Source organism: Solanum stenotomum, chromosome 1 (genome assembly GCF_019186545.1).
Source record: "Solanum stenotomum isolate F172 chromosome 1, ASM1918654v1, whole genome shotgun sequence".
Classification (NCBI taxonomy): domain Eukaryota; kingdom Viridiplantae; phylum Streptophyta; class Magnoliopsida; order Solanales; family Solanaceae; genus Solanum; species Solanum stenotomum.
This window is the reverse complement of record NC_064282.1, coordinates 99,099,012-99,121,661: the sequence shown is the minus strand read 5'-3', so window position 1 is coordinate 99,121,661 and position 22,650 is coordinate 99,099,012. Positions and strand designations below refer to the sequence as shown.

Here is a 22,650-nt window from a genome sequence, read left to right as displayed (position 1 = left end):
TTGTGTTGACTCAATTTTTAAAAAAGAAAGTTCAAAAGGTGGATGATAGGCTTTAGAATTTGATTATACTAACTATCATTACTCTAAAACGCGGAATTAGCTATGAAATTTGTCAGTAATTCCCAACTAATTAGTAGTTAAATAACTCTTAATTAGCTAATTGAATTTTCTTATAATTTGTCGCTAATCCGTAGCTAAATAGGATTAGCATGAGATTTTTTATATTTATCTATGAAATTTTATCCATCACTAATTCCAGTATTAATAATAAACAATAGTACATAGTATTTAGTAATATATAGCCTATTAAACAATAATACAGTATATAGTATACTCCATATATAGCCCAAGTAAAAAATTTCAACTTGTTTTAAGTCGAGTCACAATTTATATTATTTTAGAACATTAATTTTACAAAAATAAAAATAAAATCAATTTGCAAAAGCATTGCTAAACAAAAGCGGAATAAATATTTCTACGTATTTATTGAATTTGTATAAGTACATGTACGAACTGGCCTTTGTTAGGGAGAGCTTACCCTCCAATATGAAACTTTTAAGCGCGAATTCAAATTTACATTATGAATTTCTAAACTTATCATTAAACATATAGCTCGTTATAGTTATTACACGTTTGTAATTAAATATTTATACATATTCACTAATATAAATATAAATTATTATTAAATTTATCTGAACGCGTACCTGATACTGTAACCCCACCCTTATTGATTGCGAATCCGAACAAAGAGCTTTTTCGGCATCATTTGCATGTTAAAATTGACACACGGAAGGTTACAGCCAGCCACGTTTAATTACTTTTTCTTTTGATGATTAACATTAATTAATTTTTTTCATCTACCTAATTAGCCTTTCACTCAACACGTACTTAACATGCAAACCATCGAATCAGCTATAAATACACCCTTAAAATCCACTAATTTCACCATCACAAGTATTTGCAAATTGCAATTAATTACCAAAAATAATTAGCTATGGGGAAGATTTCACTTGTTGCTGCTCTCCTATTGTGTTTGTTAGCATTTGCAAATGCTAACACGTTCTCCGTCACGGTGGCCGTGACGGAGGACAATATTGACAATCCACAAAGTTGTCAAGAGCAGATTCAGAGTCAGAAACTTAACCACTGCAGGTAAAAACTACTTAACTATACGTAAACGTTGTTTTCAAAAGTTAAAAAGAAAAATAGTTTTTAAAGAAGTTAAAGTGCTCTTTTGAAAAATATCTTTGAAAAATAAGTTTTTAGAAATTTGGTTCATATATCATTGTTGCTCATAAATGTTGTCAAATTGATTAGCTAAATATAAATGGTTTCTTTTGAAAAGTACTTTTTTCCATAAGTACTGCTATTAGAGTTACTAATCGACCAAACAAGCTACTTCCTTTGTCTCATTATGTGACACATTTTAGATTTTGAGATTCAAACAAGTCTATTTTTTACTATAAATTTTCATATATCTATTAAATATTTTGAATTATCAATTATTATGACTTATAGTACTTTTCACGTAGTTTACAAATATATAAATTTCATTTTAGAATTTATACCACGTTTTACAAAATAGACCAATGACACATAATAACGTCTTCACACAAACATACAACTTTAGTTATAATATCGACTCAAATTTTCTTAAAAGTCCATTCATAACAGTAAGTCAAATTTTCACATACTATATATTATAAAATTCTACGTACGTTACTGATTTCAGGATGTATATTTCAAGAAGCCATCAACACTTTAACGACGAGTTGAGCATGGTAACAGATGACGATCATGAGATCAACCAAGCACAAGAACATCTCCAACAATGTTGCCAAGAATTGAGGAACATGGACACCCAATGCCGGTGCCCGGCGCTTAAGAAAATGGTGATGCAGGATTGCGGTAGACAAGGCGAAGAGGCACAACGCATGTTAGGGAAAGCTCGTTATATTCCGCGTATGTGTAACATTCAGCCTACTCAATGTAGCTTCTAATTGATATAGAAGCTCGATCAGTATAAAAATTACGTTGAAAGTACTATAATAATGAACACACCATCGTGTGTATGTATGGTAATAAAGCCAGAGTTGATTTGGTTTTATCTTATGGGAAATGAAAGAGACTTGTTTTATGTGCTTGTTAATTAATTTTAGTCTTAATGGTCATGTGCATTTTAACTAATTGCGAATTTGCCGCTAAAGATAGATTTTGAGCCTAACTCAACTCAAAAAGTAGCTTATGAGGGGAGGATTGTTCAAGTTTATATAAGAAGATCAAATTATCATCCCTTTTCTGATGTGGGAATTCTTAACATTTCATCGTACAATCAGACCTCATTAACTAAAGAGTGAACACTATAATTTCTTAACACTCCTCCGTGCACCCAGACCTCATTAACTCAAGCGTGAACACTATAATTTCTTAACACTCTGCCGCACATTCAGACCTCGTTAACTGGAACGTGAACATATGGGGGCCGTACATCGGTAAATCGTTAAATCCTTGTTAATTGGAGCTTGAACGCTATAATTTCTTAACACTCTTACACACGTTCATACCTTGTTAACTGAAGTGTGAACATTATAATATGGAGGCCCAACATCGAAAAATAGTTACCTCCTCCTTAACTGGAGCGTAGACACCATAACATGGGGCCCAACATCGGTAAATCGTTAATGGGAGTGTGGACACTATAATATGGGGATTCAATATCAGTAAACAAATAATTATGATAGGTCTAACTCTGATACCATGTAAAGATGGATCTTGAGTCTATTTTAACCCCAAAACCTAACTTATGAAGGAAGGACCATACAAATCCATATAAGGAAAACAAATTCCCATCTATTTTTCGACGCAGAAATTCTTAGCACAAACAAAGAACTTTTTCGGCAGCATTTGCATGTTAAAATTGACACACGGAAGGTAAAAACCAGCCACGTTTAATTACTTTCTCTTGCGATGATAACTTTTATTTTTTCATCTACATAATTTGCAGTGATGCAACACGTATTTAACATGCAAACCATTCAATCAGCTATAAATAGACCTTTAAAATCGACTACTTCACCATCACAAGCACTTGCAAAAAAATAAATAATTAAACACATCTGATTAATTATATTGTTGTCATGGGGAAGATTTCACTTGTTGCTGCTCTTCTGTTCTGTTTGTTGGCATTTGCAAATGCCAACAAGTTCTCCGTCACGATTGCCGTGACGGAGGAGGATGATATCAAAAATCCACAAAGTTGCCAAGAGCAGATCCAGACGCACAGGCTTAACCACTGCAGGTTTTAAAAAAAGTGTCAAATTAATAATATAGAGTATATATTACACACTATATAATCAGTCTGAGTACACTAATTGAAAAATAATACAATGTAACTAAAAATTTGAGACAGAAAATAACGTCTTAAAATAATTCCCGTCCCCTCTACGACATGTGGTCAAAAAATTATTGTGTGCCACATTATTACTAGTCCATATATTTAGAAAGTCAAAGGTTTCTCTTTAAATCTGTTTTTTCATATATCTTCTAATATTTTAAATCCTCAATTGTACCTTCTACTACTAAATTTGTTTTATGTAGTTTCTATATTCTAATGGGAAAAAGGACAAATATATTCCTGAACTATCGTAAATGGTATGCAGATATCCTCTGTCATACTTTTGGGACATTGGTGCCCCTGCCATCCAAAAACTAGAGCATATATGCCCTTCACTCTAACGGAAGACTAAATAGGGACACGTGGCGCAATCTTATTCATCGATCCAATGTCGGGTCGGTGGATAAGATTATGACACATGTATGTCCCTTTGTATAAAGGGTATATATGCTCTAGTTTTTAGACAACAGGGGCACCAATGTCCCTAAAGTATAACGAAGGGTATCTGCATACTATCGTATGTACGATAGTTTAGGATATATTTGTCCTTTTTCCCTATTCTAATTGACATTGACATTTAAATATTTTAACCATCATAGTACTCTGAATTTTAGTGTAACATATAGAGTGACGAATAAGACTCTACGTACGTCACTGAATATTGCAGGATGCTCCTTTCAAGAAAGGAGCTAAGCATGGTGACGAAAGACGACCATGAAATGCGCAACCAACAGGAACATCTCCAACAATGCTGCCAAGAATTGAGGAACATTGACACTAAATGCCGCTGTCCGGCACTTAAAACGATGGTGACGCGGGAGCCCGAGCTCATGTCACAGAGAGCTCGGTCCCTCCCCCGCGCCTGCAACATCGAGCCTACTGAATGCTACTTCTAATCAGTACGTATAAAAGTTCACGAGTACTAAAACTAGCGCGTTTAGTATAATAATAATAAACAACATCGTGTGTAAAGCTTGTTTACCATCTGAGCAACCCTTTTATCGCGTTTTGTCCGTCTAGCTATAGCTAGTGTATGCTTTATGTTGAATAAATGGTCGCTCATAAAGTTGTGTTTGGTACTAAGGAAAAGAAAATGTGTACAACCTATTGAAGAGTGTCTTAGTATACAAAAAGACTCCCAAATTGGAGCTGGTGGATGACAAATGGAAATATGCATTGGCTTCAACAAAATCAAGCCATAGTAATGTATTCGAAAACAGTAACTCTTCCTCAACATAGCCAAAAATATCTGAATTAGTATCGAAAATCGAGATAGCATTCTTACCCTGTAGCAATATTGTTTCAACATTGAACTGGGGAAATACCATCACAAGCTTCATTTCACATTAGCTCCATGGCTTATTGAATTGCGTAGCGCGCTTACTTTGGCTTTTGTGTTTTGTTACCTGTTGGCATTGGCTGCCTGTTTTAAGCAATCATCGTTAGAAAGTGAAATTCACAACATATTTGAGTAGCAAGGATATCATTTTGATTTTCTAAAACGACAAGTATTATTGGAACGAATTTTAGCAGGAGTAATGAGTTATCAGGACGGGAGAGAGTAGTACTTGTAGTGTTGCATCTGAGTTAGATGTACATTACCTTTTTAAGATATTGCTTGTGAAGTTTCATTGCACTAGTGCAAGCCTTTTTCGCGTCCAGGTTTCCGGTCATGTCATTCAGTATCTGTTATAGTTCAAATATATTATTACAATACGATTCGAAAGATTTCTCTTACTATTTGAGTTGGAACTTGGAGATCAAAATAATGTTTAAATTTATGTACGTTTGAAACCAACCTGAACAACGTCATCTAGTCCTTTAGCTTCTGTAAGCAACTTTGTGCTCTTGTCTTTAAGGACACTGGCTACTAGGAAAACGGAAATTGGGAGGGGAGCTTCAGCACCTTTGCTTCGATTTTTCAGATTTTCTCTCTCAAACTTCCCACACTGGCGTGTCGATTTTGGTCTTCCTTTAGATCCTTCAGATTTTGCAGCAGCTAAGTCAGGGTCTTCATACATAAGAAACAAGTCGGGATCGTATTCCAAGGCCCACATCATCTATTGCAAAAAGGTGATAACCGAGAAGTTCAAAATTTAGAGACTAAGAAAAGTGAGTATTCAGGAGAGAAATCCTACCTCCCAAAGATATAATGAATCAGCAAAAGAGAATTCTCGACGAAACAAAACCATGAGCATCCGGATAGCAAATAGGTAATCACCTCCACCTAACGTCTCTGTGAGACGTGATCAGAACGATATTCATTTCACGAAGAAATAAGACGATAAATTGTTCCTTTACTGGACTCGGTGTGTATAGATTAAAGGGGAAAGATCATACCTAAATGGTGATGAAGTTTAGGATCAATAACTTGTGTTACTGAAGCTAGATTACTCAGCTGTGCCTCTACTCCGACAGACCTCTCGGTGCATCTGAAATTTCCTCTCTTTAAAATTTCACACAACAGTTGATATTAGTCACGAGAACTGCAAAAAGCATAATCCATACAGTAACACCAATAATAGAAGCTGCAAATCGAAAATATAGCTATTGAAGTACAACATTCTTCCTTGATAAGGAAAGGGAAATTCTTCTTCTATTTGATTCATGACTAATTTTCCTAATCTCATAATAATACTTCCCTTCAACTGGAAAGGGTGACGGAATTGTCCTAATCGTACAGTACAGTACAATACAATGCAGACAACATCTATTGCTGATTGAATTATGAGAAGCTAAGGCATTTCAAAAATATGATTCACAACATTAGAATGATGAAACAGTTTGTATAAGAGTAAAGAAATGTTAATATATACCAGTCTCCTCATTAGGCGTTCAAAGCACCAAAATGCATCGGCTTCATCATCAAGAAGAAGAATCATAGGAGAACAGAGATCGCTCATTCCTGCTCAGCATTGTCAAGAGCTTAATATTCAATAGAGAAAAAGGATAAACAACTGTAGAAACAAAATAACATAAGGAGACTCTAATGCATGACAAAGAAAATGGAAGGAATGCTGTTTCTTTTGTTCCTTTTTTTCCATTTCTCTTTCGGTTAGTTGGAAAGATTTCCGATTCTATGCGCTGATAACTTGACATAAATAATGCTGATGATATCACACACAATTTGCTGAGGAAAATGGTTTCACCTTTTTTAAATTATAAATCAACAAATATGCATGCATTTGACCGGATCAAAGAAGCTAAAAAAGGGCAGCACGGGGAACAAAGTTCTTGCTATGCGCAGTATCCAAGGAAGGACCGGACCATAAGGTTCAGTTATCGGATCAAAGAGAAGCTATAATGTACACAATTTCATATCAAGAAGATAATATGACAACCCACCTTGACAATAATTGATATCTTTGTCAAACCAAGCATAAACAGACAGAATATCCCAAAGTTTGGATAGATTCTTCTGTTTCTCATAAAAGACAAGTGTCCTGTCCGTCCGAACAACATCGAGTCCTAGCATAAACACATAAACCAAACTGAATGGTTACTAGATAAACAACCTGAAAAGAAAGAGTACTGACAAGTGATTTTGAAGAGAATGGGATAAACATGTGATGCATCCAAAGTTAAATTACTACTCCCTCCATCCCAATTTATGTGAAAGTATTTGACTAGGCATGGAGTTTAAGAGAAAAGGGGACTTTTGAAACTTGTCATTTCAAATAAGTCATAGAAAATTTGGGCTATAAATCATTTCATTAAGAGTAAAATACAAAGATTGAAATGGTTGTTACTAAATATGGAACATGTCATTCTTTTCGGGAATGACTAAAATGGAAAGAGCGTCACATAAATTGCAATGGAGGGAGTACTTGATTTGCCAACAGAAATATGTCGGTAGGTACTAGGTAAACACTTTTTAGAGAAAGAAAACATTACAACAAGTTGTTGTTTAGCAATGCAATCTATATAGATAACCAACCTATCTGGTGTAATGAGAGTTTCCACTGGATTATTCTTTTGTCATGCTCCTTTACCATTTCACATCCAGGATTACTGTTTTGTTGACCACCTGAATTTAATTCTTTTGCTGCTTGTGCCTCTTGGAGAGTAATAGGATCTACAATAGGGTCACCGTTTTCCGTAATTACAGGGGCAGTAATAAAACTACCACTTCCAATCATGGGAAACATCGTGCGGCATTCTTCTTTCAGTACAGCATACTGGACCCTGAGCGTACACAACAGAAATCCAGGTCAACAATAGGGTATGGAAATTGCTTATGGATCAGTGTTAGTTTATACTCAGGAATGGTAAAATTATCCTCATTTTACATGTGAAGATAATTTGAGCCAAATTATATCAATGAACGATGATCAGCTAAGCCTCATTCCCAAACATTTCTCTTGCCATTAGTAGTGATGATGTAGCAATGTGTATTCTTATGATGAATAACAATCTCCTAGCTGTAATGAACTTGTCAAATTTGGTAACGTCTACGTACAGAGTTTAAACCATTTTGATGAGCTACTGGTTTTTTAATTCTGTCACCAATGATCCTATATGGAGCCGTTTTCAGCTGAAAACAATTTTCAGGTCACCTCCAACAGTATAAATAAAATAAAATACCATGCTACCCTACTGAAGTCAAGTGATGAACTTGCAATTATCAAGTGTTGTAAAATGGAAAAATTCAAGTGCTATATATGTTTTCCAAACTTAGGTAATAAAGAAAGTAAATTACCTCCTCCGTTGTCGTATGTGCTCTCGTTCTTCAAATGTGCTCTTTGGATCATAACAACCCAATAAAAATTCCCAAACTTCACCTCTCATTGATGGATGAATCCCCTATTATGTCATAGAAATTTGATGGTTAGCAGACTTCTATGCTAATCATCTTTTCAGGAATTTATGTGTAATGGATATTCATTGAATCAGTACCACAAAAACTGAAAAGAGTATCGTAATCCTTCAAAAATTTTGACATCAATAAGTCAAACTTACCCCACGATAAACTCGACTCAGTGTTTTGCCAATATCAAGATAACCTTCTGATGTAAATGCAGCACGCCATTTCCTTGCACTTAAGGTTTTCCCAGCCTGAATAAGTAGATCAATAGATAATATATATCCGGCAACACAGATACAGGAGATAGGGGATTTTTAGTAAGGAGTTCAACTTATTCAAGGGAAATGTAGGAACTACTTCTGAACATTATTATAAGATTGATAACGTAGATAGTGTTTTTGAATTCTTATTTGTGATATAAACAGATAAATGAAAAATTCAATTCTTTTCACGATAAAAAGGCGGCATCTGCCAAGGTCTGCACGCATCAGATGTGACACAAGTGAGGACTTGTATATACTCTACACTAGATTCCCATAGTTCAGACTTAAGATATAGCTCAAACTAGTTCACACCACATGTACCACGCACATTATGGAACAAAGAAGGAGATATGTTCTGTGCTAATCATCATGCAGAGTTACTCATTAAATGTTGCACACCAGCCTCATGAGTTTAAAACCCAGAAATGTCATCCAATTGAATTTACTGATTTGCCAGGTTAAAGAGTGAGAAGAGTCTAAGAGTAAAGATTATTTGTCCAGATTGAAGGAACAGGATAACATATACTCCCTCCGTCCCAATTTAAGTGTCTTACTTCCCATTTTGATTTGTCCCAAAAAGAGTCTCTTTCTATATTTAGCGAGATTTCCAATTCCAATATTCTACACGACAAGTTTAAAACCACAAGATTTAAAAGACTATACAAATCTTTAATTTAAGACCACAAAATTCAAAAGTCTCTCTTTTTTCTTAAACTGTGTGCCTAACCAAACTAAGACACTTAAATTGGGACGGAAAGTGTAGTTTAATCTGCAAGTACAACTTATGAAACATGTAAAAGGAAATTCAGGTGAACATCCACCTTCCCCAACTTAAAACCAGGTAATCTTGGACCAAGTTCCAGTCCCAACTACTAAAATTGGAATGCAAACCGAAAAAAGTTTCAAACAATAAGGCTTTGTGCCACTATCAAATTCTGAGGAGCAAACCGCAAGCAAAACATCTATGTTCTACTATGAAGTCTTTATTACTTCCAATGGATATTTGGTTCTACATTTTTGTTACCATGAGAGACATTGGCAGCCGCCGATCATTTGATTTGGCTGATGCTATAGAACCCAAGTATAAGGTCTGACAGCTAAACATCTTCATCTCAATAAAACACATGATCTTTTCAATCATCTCAATGCATCCCACAACATAAAGACAATAGACTACCTCATTCATTCATATCACTAGTTTTCCCAGAAAAGCTTCTAACACACAACAACTACGCCTCAATCCCAAACAAGTTGGAATCCCAACTTCTTCATATAAGCTCATACCAAAAATCTATTAAAAAATACAAAATGTAATACAATACCCCTTACCATACAAAATTGAAAAAAACTAACCTTGATTCTGAATCTTGTTTTGGGAACATTTGTACATTCAGGGCGAACCTGGTAGAAAGAATCAGCAGGAGCTCCAGGGTCCCTCCACATTCTTGAAAACTCCTCAAACCAAACAAAAAAAAAAAACAATCTTTGAACCCAACAGCTGCAGCTCAAGAACCCAGATCAGATTTTCAAAAAGAAAAACAAAAATGGGACAACCCCAGATCATAAAACTTGTTTTCCCAGCTACCCATTTGACAGAAATTCAAGAAACACACAAAAATCAACATAAAAAAGTGATCTTTTTCCTAATTTACATATGCTTGGCTAAACTTTTTTTTTCTTTTTTTGGAAAGTATGGTGTTTTACAGTTTTGAGTATTGGCGGTGACATTTTCACACTCAGAGCTAGCGAGGAAGACGTGGGATCCAGCGAGAAAAAAATAGAAAATCAGAAGGCTGTTTGTTTATTGAGACATTTTTTGACGCGCTGACGGCGGCGCGTGTGTTGGAAATATTGATGTTTTTTTGCAGAAAATAATAGTGTCGTGGATTTGTTCATTTGACTTGGTAAGTTTAGAAATGGTCAACCATATTTTTGGTCATAAATCATTAAGATTTTGTGTCAATTATTAAATTGACACATTAATAGTTGAGCTTAATAGATGTAATTTACTAATTTTAAAGTAATTATTACACGACTCGAGTGTGTTAGTTTTTTCTAATTGAGCTCAATCGAATAGAATTTCGATGAAATTTTAATTTGTTGGTTTGTACAAATAGAATTTGTTATTTAACTCTTGTATATTGATAATTTCATAACAGACAAAGCACGATTATAAGTATAATTTTCATTTTATTGAATTTTAATCAAATTTCACTCACATCAAGATGGATCAAATCAAAATCCAGCCAATCCAAATGAGTTAAAGAGTCGAGTTTCAAGTCGACTCAATTTTATACCAAGCAATGTTTGAAAGGAAAAGATTTATGAATAGGCATTTTCAACTTTTGTAATCGAATTTCATGATAATAATTGTTCCTTAAAAGTACGATAAAAATGTGACTAGTAAACGCTATTTTTGTGATTGGAACTAGGGTTTGAAATAGTCCACCTCACATTTGGTCCAAAATCATTAGGACTTTTGGTCAACAATATGTAGCAGTCAACATTAGATATACAAGCTTAAGTTAATATTTTCCTTTTCGTTGTTGAAAATATTAGTTTCTCTATTACTCTTAATACCAAACACAACCTTTTATCACAAAAATACTCCGTTTACCTATATACTCCACCTTCTTTTTCCACTTTTGTGTAAAAATTTATCATGTATGATAAAAGAGATTTGTGATTTTCGTAGATTCATCGTTAAAGATTGTATTGGAATAAATAAAGTTTCTTCATTTTTAATCAAAAATCTCAAATTTGAATTATGAATATGAAAAATCTTGCTAACGAGTGCTTTTTCCTTTAAATGGATTTTACACAACATGAATTCGGATTAATCGAAACCTCAATACAAATAGACAGAAAAAAAAGGTAAAAAAATTCCTTCACTTCTAACTCGAATTTGAATCTTGAATATGAAAAACCTACTAATGAGTGTTTCCCTTTTAAATAGATTTTACACGGCATTAATTCAGATTAATCGAAACCTCAATGTGAATACTAGAATAAAAAATCGGATTTGAATTTGGGATATAAAAAAAACTTGTATTTCTCCTTTATATAGATTTTACATTGCATGAATCCAGATTAATCAGGGCCTCAATACGAATACCAACAGAAAAAACAAAGAAAAAGGAAAAGGATTCCTCAACTCAACACACAAGACTTGAAAAAATTCTTGATAATGTTGAAGAAAAGAATAATCCCAAAAATAAGTTTACTAAAAAGTACTCAAAAACAACAAGTTCCTCTCTTTGGCTTTATGCTTTGTCATAGTAGTTAAGAAATCTAAAGGTGAATAAGAATAACTAAAAGAAACAAAAGCTTCACTGACACAGCTTGTAAAGTTCATCCAAATTTGCACCTACAAATATCCCACACTTTCATTCTATATTCTCATCAACCATATAGTTTTCATTTCATCTAACATTTATTTTATTTTATTTTTTGTGTTCTTTATTTTTTTTTCCAATGGCTCAAATAACAAGTTCAAGATCAAATAGAAAAGTTTTTTATATTTTTGGCTTGGTCAATATTTTGATGTTGTTACAAAATGCCAGTTGTTATGAGTTTAAAATTGGAGGCTCTGGAGATTGGAGTGTCCCTATGGATGCCAATGCTAATAATTACAATCAATGGGCTGAGAGGAGTAGATTCCAAATTGGTGACACTTTATGTAAGTTTATATATTCATTTCAATTTTGTCCTTTATATTAGTCTATGTATAGAAAAAATAAACAGTAAATCTGATCGACTATTTGTGAAAAGATCACATATTTGTTTAGGGAGTGTCTCTTATTCTCGTCCTGTTTTCAAAATTGATCTCTCTGAGTCAGAAGCGGATCTAATACGGTCCTACAAATTCATTTTAATACATTAGTTTTGGCTCAAACTACATATACATATAAAAAGAACTCTAAGAGTCAAATCCATGATTCATGATGGTTCAATCTTAAAGCTCTACCACTATACTCACTATACTTCAAGTTCATGAATCATGACGGCTCAATCTTTCATGTAAAAAATATAGGGTTCGATTAAACCTATAGTACTTATAAGGATATATTCTCGTATTCGTTCAGAATCCACTAACTCTAGATCGTGGATTCACCTCACTCTAGACAATGTATAAGTTTAATTTGATTCTGACTTCTGATACCTTCTTCTTTTTTTGGCAGCTTTTCACTACTCTGCTGATAAAGACTCAGTGCTTCTTGTAAACAAGGCAGATTTTGACAATTGCAACACTGCTTCTCCTATTGAGAAGTATAGTGATGGACACAGTGTGGTTAAGTTTAACCACTCTGGTCCATACTACTTCATTAGTGGTGTTCATGACAACTGTGTCAAGAATGAAAAGTTGTACCTTGTAGTCATGGCTGATAGAAGTCACCACAACCAAACAGCTTCTTCTCCCCCTCCTTCCCCATCAGTAGATGAAGTTCCTCCGTCTCCGGCCCCGTCTGGTGAGGAGGCACCATCACCACCATCTGACTCAGGTGAGACCAACCCAACTCCAGCACCTTCTCAAGAATCATCACCTCCTTCTCCTCCGAAGAATGGTGCTTCATCGATCGTCATGAGCTTTGTTGGCTCTGCTGCAGCTTTTGTTGGATCATCTATACTGTTGGGATTCTGATAAAGAGTTGATTGACTTGTTTGTAATTGTTTTGTTTTGATTGTTTTCATTTTTTGGGTTTTATGTTTCATGATTTTCCTGCTTTGTTCTCAGTGAATGTAGCTGAGAGTAAAAGGGTGTATTGATTTGTATTGGTTATTATGTGATGAAAAATAAATAAACTGAATGTTTGTGTATAGACTCTGAATGTACAAAAATGAAAAGAGAAATACACTTGTGTGGATATAGAAGAGAAATACCGTGGGTCTTTCAGAAACAGATTCTCTACCTTCACGAGGTAGGTAAGGTCTGCGTACACGAGCCAAGTTGACTAGTTCTTATTTTTGAGAAATCTGATGCTCATATTGATGAATGAACCTACACCAAAACAACATTCTACATATTTAACTGGGGATATCACCAGAACTCTTGATGCAAGAAACATGTTTTCACGAAGAGAATATCTAATATAGTATAATTTTAAAGCATATAATTGTAGTGCACAAACTAAATTTCTATCATCAGACTACGCTCCTCAAAAATTCTTTCCTAGCTCAACTTTTTTCACCATTCTCATTGTGTTGTGCAGAATCGGCAACCTGTACCAGCCAAAAAAGAACGATATTAGCGGGGAATGAAGGTGTGAAACAACAGGAGAAGCAAGTAGGAGAGACTGACCACAAACATTGGTAAGAAAATGTGAACAGGACTTGGGATTTTCTGTAATCAAGACCTCATGGCAAAGGACAAGTAATAAGAATAAGAAACCAAAATAAGATGTATTAAGCTCTATCACATAATCATGAAATGTAGTGATGCAAAACCTGCATTGGTGATGGATCATAATGAAATTTCGCTACTGGTATATATATGAAGACTATGAACCAAACTACTATGCGTTGTGTACGATCTGTTATCTCTTGTATTCAGTTAGTAAAAAAGAAACAGAAATAAGATGAAATAGACAGAATGCTTTTAATCCGAGTCCACAGAAACCATTGTGTTTCCTTAAGAAATTTAATCCCTCATTGTACCCAAGGTTACAGATTAATTTCTCCCAAAATAAAACGGATTAACCTGTTAGAGAAGTAGCGGTACCTCAAACTTCAATAACTTCAGTGAACTCAAGAACAACAACAAGAGCACACACACTCAGTCGATCGACAATTTTGTTTATGTTAGAAAATGTATGCAGAGAGAAAAAAAATTCAGTGTTTGAAAAAACGAAAAAGACCNGGAGAGGCAAGTAGGAGAGACTGACCACAAACATTGCTAAGAAAATGTGAACAGGACTTGGGATTTTCTGTAATCAAGACCTGATGGCAAAGGACAAGTAATAAGAATAAGAAACCAAAATAAGATGTATTAAGCTCTATCACATAATCATGAAATGTAGTGATGCAAAACCTGCATTGGTGATGGATCATAATGAAATTTCGCTACTGGTATATATATGAAGACTATGAACCAAACTACTATGCGTTGTGTACGATCTGTTATCTCTTGTATTCAGTTAGTAAAAAAGAAACAGAAATAAGATGAAATAGACAGAATGCTTTTAATCCGAGTCCACAGAAATCATTGTGTTTCCTTAAGAAATTTAATCCCTCACTGTACCCAAGGTTACAGATTAATTTCTCCCAAGATAAAACGGATTAACCTGTTAGAGAAGTAGCGGTACCTCAAACTTCAATAACTTCAGCGAACGCAAGAACAACAACAATAGCACACACACTCAGTTGATCGACAATTTTGTTTATGTTAGAAAATGTATGCAAAGAGAAAAAAAATTCAGTGTTTGAAAAAACAAAAAAGACCTCTTGTTTATAGTCATTTGCAGCAAGGAACGCGTTTGTTCAGACCCATTTTTTCCAGAAGGTTGTGTCTTTTGGGAAAAGTAACGACTTTTCAGAAGGAACAGGTCCATTCAGATCGTTATTACCGTTGCACGCAAATTTCAAATAAATTATGTTGCGCCAAATTAATTATGTTATTTAACTAACATTCTGAATTAATTTATAAGAGAAAAGATTAACAGGATTGATAGATTAGCAAGATTGATTAAATAAATTTTGTCCAAAAATATTATCAATCAAATCCGAGGCCGAGTGACGACGGCGCGAGGGGCACCTTCTTCTTAACCTTTTAAGAACTAAAGGAAGTGTTTCCTAATATAAGGACAACAATTTCCTTTCTTCTACCAATATGGGAGAAATGACTTTTCATTTGCACTTTTGCAATGATTTTTCATTTTCCCTCCAAAATTGGTTCCCCACTTTTCCATTTTTCCTCTTCTTATTTTCCATTCAAACCTTGCTAAAACCCAACACGATCTTGTCATCACCTCTGTTTTCACCACTTGGTGATGGATCATAATGAAATTTCGCTTGCCATATATACAAATACATATGTATAATATACAATTATCTAATTGATATATATATATAATTCACCTTTCTCCCACTTTTTGCCCTCTCTAGCTCGCCTCTCTCCGCTCTCTCCCGGTTTCGCTCGCCTCTCTCCTCTCTCTCCTGGTCTCTCTCGCCTCTCTCCTCTCTATAACATGTAGGTACGAATTGTAATTATCAAACTATAGCTATGGAGAGTAATTAGGCAATTTTAAAGTGGCTTTCCCTATAACATGTAGGTACGAATTGTAATTATCAAACTATAGCTATGGAGAGTAATTAGCCTATTTTTAAGTGGCTATATGTGAAAGTTACTTAATGAAAAAAATGAATTTCTTTTTATAAACTTTTTTTTCCTTTTTTTTTATCAAACTTAATAAAAATTATGCTAAATTTCATATCACGGATTTAGAGATCTTGTCATCCATATCGTTTCTGGAGAACTTCATATCACAGACTTAGAGTCTTACTAATTTCGTTTCCGGAGAACTTCATATCACGGATTTAGAGATCTTGTCATCCATATCGTTCCCGGAGAACTTCCTATCACGGATTTAGAGTCTTACTAATTTTTCGTTCCTAGAGAACCTCATATCACTGACTTAGAGTCTTACTAATATTCCGTGTGGCACTTGACAACTTACTCACGAATAAGCTCAAGTAAGCCCGCTTTGTATTACTTGGAAGAAAGCTTTACACTTGAATGATGCCTTGTTTCAAATGAATGACACATTTATTTATACTACAACTTAAGGACTAAAGTGTAATTTAAAATTACTTTACAAGTCCCTAAACTATTTACACTTTGGTTCCTCTCTAAAAAATTCTACATAATCTAAGGACATTCTATTGTCTTCTTGAAATATTTAAGGGCTTCTAGAATTCTAAATAAACCTCTCCACAACTCTATTCGGATGCAAAATTTGACTTGTGAAGTGGAAATGAACTATTTACATACAATATGTGTTTGTCAATTGATTCACTTTGACAAGATATCTTCGAATCCAACAAAGATATCATAATCGTTAAATCCAAATGAAACTCCTCTTCTGCATTTTCAACTCCTCCAGATTCTTGATTTCCACTCGCTTTTTGTTCAGAATCATCATCATTCAGGGGAGGACCCACATGGACCATTTCGGGTGCTCGAGCACCCATTAACCTCATATCGATTATATATACTTATACAGAAATTAAGACAGTATTGTATAAAATAAAAGGCGAGCACCCAATAAACAAATGGTTTAGTTGGTGTGGTGGTTGATTTCGGATCCTAAAGGTTGTAATATTGCTCTTTGTCCAGGTTCGATTCCCACCGAGAGCAATATTTTTATTTTAAAATCCAGCTTCTTTCTAGCTTTTTATTTCAACTTTTTTTCTCCCTGTTCTTTTTTTCCTTTCATAAACTACCTTTTTGCTAACTTTTTTTTAAAAACAAATTCTTATACAAAATTCCTTTTTCTTTTTTCAAAATAATTCATATTCTAGGTTTTTTTATTAATTTTTTTCCGCTATCATATTCAAATATAATTGTCTTTGTTTTGACAAGTATTAAATTTGTACATTTATATTTTATGATTGATAACTTAAAAAGTAACCATGATCTTCAAATCTTGAATCGGTCACTGCTCATGTCTATTTATGCAACTTAGTCTCCCGGAAATATAAACAGTCGTGATCTTCTATGTCTATTAACTCTTTCTTCCTCATCAATCTAATTAGGAAAAATGAAAAGGGAAGGAGAAAGATAATTTGTTCTAGCGCGTTCATTTCAGTTCTCCAATTCAAAAGGAAAAAAATTCTCCCTCTCGTTGGTTTGCTTTTTTGGTAATTACGATGGTCTGGTCTGTTCTTTTTTTCTTGAATCAATCTGATTGACTATTGCATTGAATTGATAAAAAAAAATCCACCCTTGTTGAGGAATTTTAGCTCAAAATTACGCTCTTTGATTGATATAAGATTATGTTAAAAATAGTGAGCACCCATAATCGTAAAATCCTGGATCTGCCACTGTTATCATTGACTCCCAATACAACATTCACTCCCTCTTCTCTTTCACTTTGTTGAACAATTTCTCCTAATGGATTCTTTTTCCTCTTTCTTAGAATTCATTCCATCTGCATACTGACGCTTCATACGACTCCTTACTTTTTCTAAATGATTCTTGCCGGGCTTTACAAAGGTTCGCCCAACTGACTCAGGATACGGTACAGAAACCGACCACCACTCCATTTGCTACGTATTAAAAAGAATTCATTTGAATATATACGAATGTATATGCTTGATTAGTTTTTTTTTGTGTGTGTACTCGAAGTCGTAATAAATCAAATCACCAGCACTTTCTCTTTTTTTTTCATTTTTTTAGTTCCTTAATCCTAGCTCATATTTGACTTGGAAAATACTAATGAGATTAGTTGACCTACTTAGATATATATAAATGAACAACAAAATTGAAATAATCAAAAGGATTACGCGTAAATAAACCAACAAGTATTACATGAACATCAATTAAGGAAATTAAAATCTTGCAGATGTTAATAACACGTTTAATCTATTTGTAAAGTGTAAAAGCTACAACATTAAGACTAATTTTACCACAAATTCATATATTTTGGTGGGTTGGGCCTTTGTTACACCTAGGGGCATGGGCCAACAAACAAGTCCATTTTAGAAGAACCAGCCTTACTACAACTTTCAAAGGGTGTTCTGCAAGAATCGCCCCGAATAGGATTGGTCTCGAACTTTTGGCCTCACTTAAAAAGTAGTCCATTGAGTTTTAGTAATGGGCCTAAATTAGTCTTACCTATGACGTAGGAGTTCAGAACATCTCAACAAGTCGGAGATAGTGAACCTATTCAATTGACAACAAGTTTTGTCTCACATGCAAATTTTTTAAGTGAACCTATTCGCTTGAAACAATTCATGAGGCTAAAAATTCATGGTATGAACATTTGATCAGTCAGCATGACATGCGTGAGAAACATGAATAAAAATGAGTGTTTTGGAATGCAATCAATGACAACTTGGCCTAAGAGTCAAGTTATAACAACCTTAAACGTATTATCATACGCTAACACCTAAGTAATATATATACACAAACTCAACACTAAGAAGAAAGCCTCTGAGGAAATTGATATCGTGAAAGTGGATGAACACATGCATGAAGGTCCATGAAGATGTTGTAACCCGTCTAGATGGAACAAAAGCCGTCATTCTGACAATTGATGAAGAAATCGTGAAAAGGGAGAAAATCAAGAAGGGTGCACTAGGACAATTGGGAGGCGAACATCTTGATGCTACAAACACTACGGCATCATCATTTAATTCAAATAATCACAATCATGGCCATAAAGGCTGATAAAATTTGCAAAAGATCGACAATCTCCGTTCATATCGTTCTTTGTATCAATGACACAATAATAATAATCATCACATTATTATATATAAAGATGAGAGAAAAATGTAACAGGGCAGAACAAGTTAACCAACTTGATGTTTGTTAAATAACCAAAACATGGTTTTTCTAACTCTAGTGAATGTTGCAATGCAACCTTCGCTCCTTGCTTTAAATAACTATAATCTGATTCCTCCATTCTATTCACTAACTCAACTCAGACAGCTACTCCAGTATGACCCTAAAGTCACTCAGCATTTCAAATTGAAAAAACAGATCATAAAGACGATAAAAATTGAATCTTTGGTCTAACTCAAACTCAAAAGCTAACTCACTAGTCTTTAAGACCATACAAAGAAACACATAATTCTCATTCCCACACATGTATTAGTCATTAGAACATACGTAGGACTCAACAGCACGAACAAGATTTTTTGACAGTTGGAATAACATGCTTCTGCTCACTACCTTCCAATTAGTTTGCCCTACCTCGTTTTCTAGTCCGTCGTTTCACAAAGAATGACTTTTTATCCTAAAATAAAGGATAGAAAAGGAATCAAAAAGTATTTCATTAGATGATCAACCAGATATATGCTTCATAGAAGCTCAGCACAGCCAAATTTGGTCACAAATCCATACCTGCTATATATAATTCAATATAAAACTTGGAAAAACTAGTATCACAAGACATTCAGTATAACCAAGTAGAGAAAAACAAACCAAATTTGAAAGAGTAATAGTTTTTGGTCCTAACTGCTAGGTAAAATCATACTATCCTCTCCCCCACAGTATCATGCAAAGATCAAAGACCTGTCTTTCCATATGATTACCCATCTTCGGATTATCCCCTTGCGATTTTCGTGTTTCTTTGAGTGTTACTGATTTTTCGTTCCTAGAGAACTTCATATCACGGACTTAAAGTCTTACTAATGTTCCGTGCGGCACTTGACAACTTACTCACAAACAAGCTCAAGTAAGCCCGCTTTGTATTACTTGGAAGAAAGCTTCACAAACAAGCTCAAGTAAGCCCGCTTTGTATTACTTGGAAGAAAGCTTTACACTTGAGTGATGCCTTGTTTCAAATGAATGACGCATTTATTTATACTACAACCTAAGAGCTAAAGTGTAATTTAAAATTACTTTACAAGTCCCTAAACTATTTACACTTTGGTTCCTCTCTAAAAAATTCTACATAATCTAAGGACATTCTATTGTCTTCTTGAAATATCTAAGGGCTTCTAGAATTCTAAATAAACCTCTCCACAACTTTATTCGGATGGAAAATTTGACTGTGAAGTGGAAATGAACTTTTTACATACAATATGTGTTTGTCAGTTGATTCACTTTGACAAGATATCTTCGAATCCAACAAAGATATCATAATCGCTAAATCCAAATGAAACTCCTCTTCGGCGTTTTCAACTCCTCCAGATTCTTGATTTCCACTCACTTTTTGTTCAGAATCATCATCATTCAGGGGAGGACCCACATGGACCATTTCGGGTGCTGAAGCACCCATTAACCTCGTATCGATTATATATACTTATATAGAAATTAAGACAGTGTCGTATAAAATAAAAGGTGAGCACCCAATAAACAAATGGTTTAGTTGGTATGGTGGTTGATTTCGGGTCCTCAAGGTTGTAATATTGCTCTTTATCCAGGTTCGATTCCCACCGAGAGCAGTACTTTTATTTTAAAATCCAGCTTTTTTCTAGCTTTTTATTTCAATTTTTTTTCTCCCTGTTCTTTTTTTCCTTTTATAAACTACCTTTTTGCTAACTTTTTTTTTAAAACAAATTCTTATACAAAATTCCTTTTTCTTTTTTCAAAATAATTCATATTCTAGGTTTTTTTATTACTGGTGATTGTTTAACATATCTCACCACCCTTAATGCTGCATTCACATGGGATGTCTTGGGGCTGTGCATAAATTGACTTAGTAGTTGCACTGCAAATACAATGTCTGGCCTTGTCATTGTCAAATAAAGCAATCTCCCAACCAATCTCTGATAAATTTCAGGCTCACTCAACAACTTATCCTGCTCATCAGTATGAGGGAAATGTAAATCAAATTCTGCAGTTGTGAGCTTCTGATTCAACTCAACAGGAGAACCTATAGGCTTTGAACTAGATAACCCCATATCTGAAATCATTCAAGGCAATACTTTCTTTGATGCATAAGGATCCCATTATTGTTTCTAGCAAATTCAATTCCTAAGAAGTATCTCAACTCACCTAGATCTTTAATCTTAAAGTTGTCTTGAAGAGTCTTCTTTGTTTCCAAGATCAACTTGTGGTCATTGCTTGTGATCAATAGGTCATCAACATAAACAAGCACCATCATTAACCTTTTTTCTTGATGTTTTGTGAACAAAGAATAGTCATAATGACTATGCTAGAAGTCTGAGTTGGCTAATGTTGTGGTCAGTTTGATATTCCACTGTCTGCTGGCCTGTTTAAGTCCATAAAGTGACTTTGTAAGCTTGCATACTGTCATTGTCCCCTTCCCATTTTGATGGACAAATCTCAAGGGTAAATCCATGTAAACTTCTTCAGTCAGATCTCCTTGAAGAAAAGCATTGAATACATCAATTTGGTGTATCTGCCAATGTTGTGCAGCTGCTAAGGCTATGACTGATCTAACAGTCACCATTTTTACAACAGGAGAAAAAGTTTCCTGATAGTCCAAGCCTTCCTTTTAATTGTAACCCTTGGCTACCAACCTTGTTTTGAACCTATCAACTTCTCCATCTGCCCTGTATTTGATCTTGTATACTCATTTGCACCCTATTACCCTCTTATCCTTAGGTAGGGTAGTAATCTCCCATGTATGATTGTCTTCTAATGTTTGTATCTCACTTTGCATAGCTGTAATCCATCTAGGATCTTGTATAGCCTCATGATAAGAAGCATGTTCCTTCTCTTGTGAAAATTTGGTGACAAAACTTCTGTAGGCAGATGTGATGCTTTGGTAGTCCAGCACATATGTAATAGGATAGGAGCAATAACCTGCAGCTTTGTTCTTTGATAGAATGTAATTTGTATGCCAGATTAGGGGCTTTGCAAGTCTATTGGATCTTCTGGTAGCAACAGGTAACTGAGTTGTTAAAATGCTTGGTTCAGGAGAAGAAACCAAGGGTACCTGATCTTGAGATTCAATGGCTGAACCGTGACAAGAAGAGTCGGTGACAACAGCATGTTGAGTTACAGTTGCAGGGCCATCCACTGTATTTCTGAATACAACACAAGGTGTAAGCTCACAATCTTCCATACGTGAATGAGACAATGAAACACCTTGATCTTTGTCTTGTCCTAAACCTGAAGTTTGAAAGGGGAACACATCCTCATGAAACTTGACATCTCTGCTGACAAAATGTATTTTGTATTCAATATCCAATAGCTTATATCCCTTTTGACTAATAGCATATCCAAGCAACACAACTTTTCTTGCCTTTGGGGCAAATTTATCATTCATGTTTAAGTTTGTAGCAAAAACAAGACAACCTATCACCCTGAGGTGTAACAAGGAAGGTTGTTTACCAGAAAATACTTCATATGGTGACTTGTTTTTCAGAATAGACAATGGGATCCTATTGATAATATAGGTTGCAGCTTCTATACACTCTCCCGAAACCTATTTGGCAAATTTCTTTGGAATTTGATTGCCCTGGCAGTCTCTAATAAATGTCTATGCTTCCTTTCTGCAACTCCATTTTGTTGTGGAGTGTGTGGGCATGATTTCTGATGAATGATCCCAAGAGAC

At 34.6% G+C, this 22,650-nt stretch overlaps 5 protein-coding genes across 5 annotated transcripts; 3 read left to right on the top strand and 2 right to left on the bottom strand.

The window, feature by feature from the left end:
• The first annotated feature begins 994 nt into the window (after nucleotides 1–994).
• Nucleotides 995–2,000, top strand: LOC125850909 (2S sulfur-rich seed storage protein 1-like). Its single transcript, XM_049530741.1, has 2 exons — nucleotides 995–1,152; nucleotides 1,733–2,000. The coding sequence occupies exons 1-2, from the start codon at nucleotides 995–997 to the stop codon at nucleotides 1,998–2,000; spliced, it is 426 nt and encodes a 141-aa protein (XP_049386698.1).
• Nucleotides 2,001–3,137: 1,137 nt separating this feature from the next.
• On the top strand, nucleotides 3,138–4,290 carry LOC125860391 (2S seed storage albumin protein-like). The gene is made up of 2 exons (XM_049540338.1): nucleotides 3,138–3,298; nucleotides 4,062–4,290. Exons 1-2 carry the CDS (start codon nucleotides 3,138–3,140, stop codon nucleotides 4,288–4,290), a joined length of 390 nt encoding a protein of 129 aa, XP_049396295.1.
• A 202-nt stretch (nucleotides 4,291–4,492) lies between these two features.
• Nucleotides 4,493–10,247, bottom strand: LOC125853270 (rab GTPase-activating protein 22). Its single transcript, XM_049532938.1, has 11 exons — nucleotides 9,815–10,247; nucleotides 8,354–8,449; nucleotides 8,094–8,197; nucleotides 7,332–7,579; nucleotides 6,740–6,862; nucleotides 6,211–6,299; nucleotides 5,735–5,840; nucleotides 5,533–5,630; nucleotides 5,194–5,454; nucleotides 4,997–5,080; nucleotides 4,493–4,817 (listed from the first exon to the last, which is right to left on the bottom strand). Exons 1-11 carry the CDS (start codon nucleotides 9,902–9,904, stop codon nucleotides 4,797–4,799), a joined length of 1,320 nt encoding a protein of 439 aa, XP_049388895.1. The 5' UTR covers nucleotides 9,905–10,247; the 3' UTR covers nucleotides 4,493–4,796.
• Nucleotides 10,248–11,857: 1,610 nt separating this feature from the next.
• On the top strand, nucleotides 11,858–13,281 carry LOC125874448 (early nodulin-like protein 1). Its single transcript, XM_049555346.1, has 2 exons — nucleotides 11,858–12,140; nucleotides 12,643–13,281. The coding sequence occupies exons 1-2, from the start codon at nucleotides 11,936–11,938 to the stop codon at nucleotides 13,101–13,103; spliced, it is 666 nt and encodes a 221-aa protein (XP_049411303.1). The 5' UTR covers nucleotides 11,858–11,935; the 3' UTR covers nucleotides 13,104–13,281.
• Nucleotides 13,282–21,663: 8,382 nt separating this feature from the next.
• On the bottom strand, nucleotides 21,664–22,362 carry LOC125860353 (uncharacterized). Its single transcript, XM_049540297.1, has one exon. The coding sequence runs from the start codon at nucleotides 22,360–22,362 to the stop codon at nucleotides 21,664–21,666; it is 699 nt and encodes a 232-aa protein (XP_049396254.1).
• Nucleotides 22,363–22,650: the final 288 nt, after the last annotated feature.

Bases quoted from the DNA above. Each gene is read 5' to 3' on its own strand.
- LOC125860391 (XM_049540338.1), top strand. From the start codon at position 3,138: ATGGGGAAGATTTCACTTGTTGCTGCTCTTCTGTTCTGTTTGTTGGCA. The intron at 3,299-4,061 runs GTTTTAAAAAAA...TGAATATTGCAG, and splicing joins CACAGGCTTAACCACTGCAG to GATGCTCCTTTCAAGAAAGG.
- LOC125853270 (XM_049532938.1), bottom strand. From the start codon at position 9,904: ATGTGGAGGGACCCTGGAGCTCCTGCTGATTCTTTCTACCAGGTTCGC. The intron at 6,863-7,331 runs GTTGGTTATCTA...TGTTTATGCTAG, and splicing joins ACTCTCATTACACCAGATAG to GACTCGATGTTGTTCGGACG. The intron at 5,081-5,193 runs GTTGGTTTCAAA...GAACTATAACAG, and splicing joins GACTAGATGACGTTGTTCAG to ATACTGAATGACATGACCGG.
- LOC125860353 (XM_049540297.1), bottom strand. From the start codon at position 22,362: ATGAATGATAAATTTGCCCCAAAGGCAAGAAAAGTTGTGTTGCTTGGA.
- LOC125874448 (XM_049555346.1), top strand. From the start codon at position 11,936: ATGGCTCAAATAACAAGTTCAAGATCAAATAGAAAAGTTTTTTATATT. The intron at 12,141-12,642 runs GTAAGTTTATAT...TTTTTTTGGCAG, and splicing joins CCAAATTGGTGACACTTTAT to CTTTTCACTACTCTGCTGAT.
- LOC125850909 (XM_049530741.1), top strand. From the start codon at position 995: ATGGGGAAGATTTCACTTGTTGCTGCTCTCCTATTGTGTTTGTTAGCA. The intron at 1,153-1,732 runs GTAAAAACTACT...TACTGATTTCAG, and splicing joins CAGAAACTTAACCACTGCAG to GATGTATATTTCAAGAAGCC.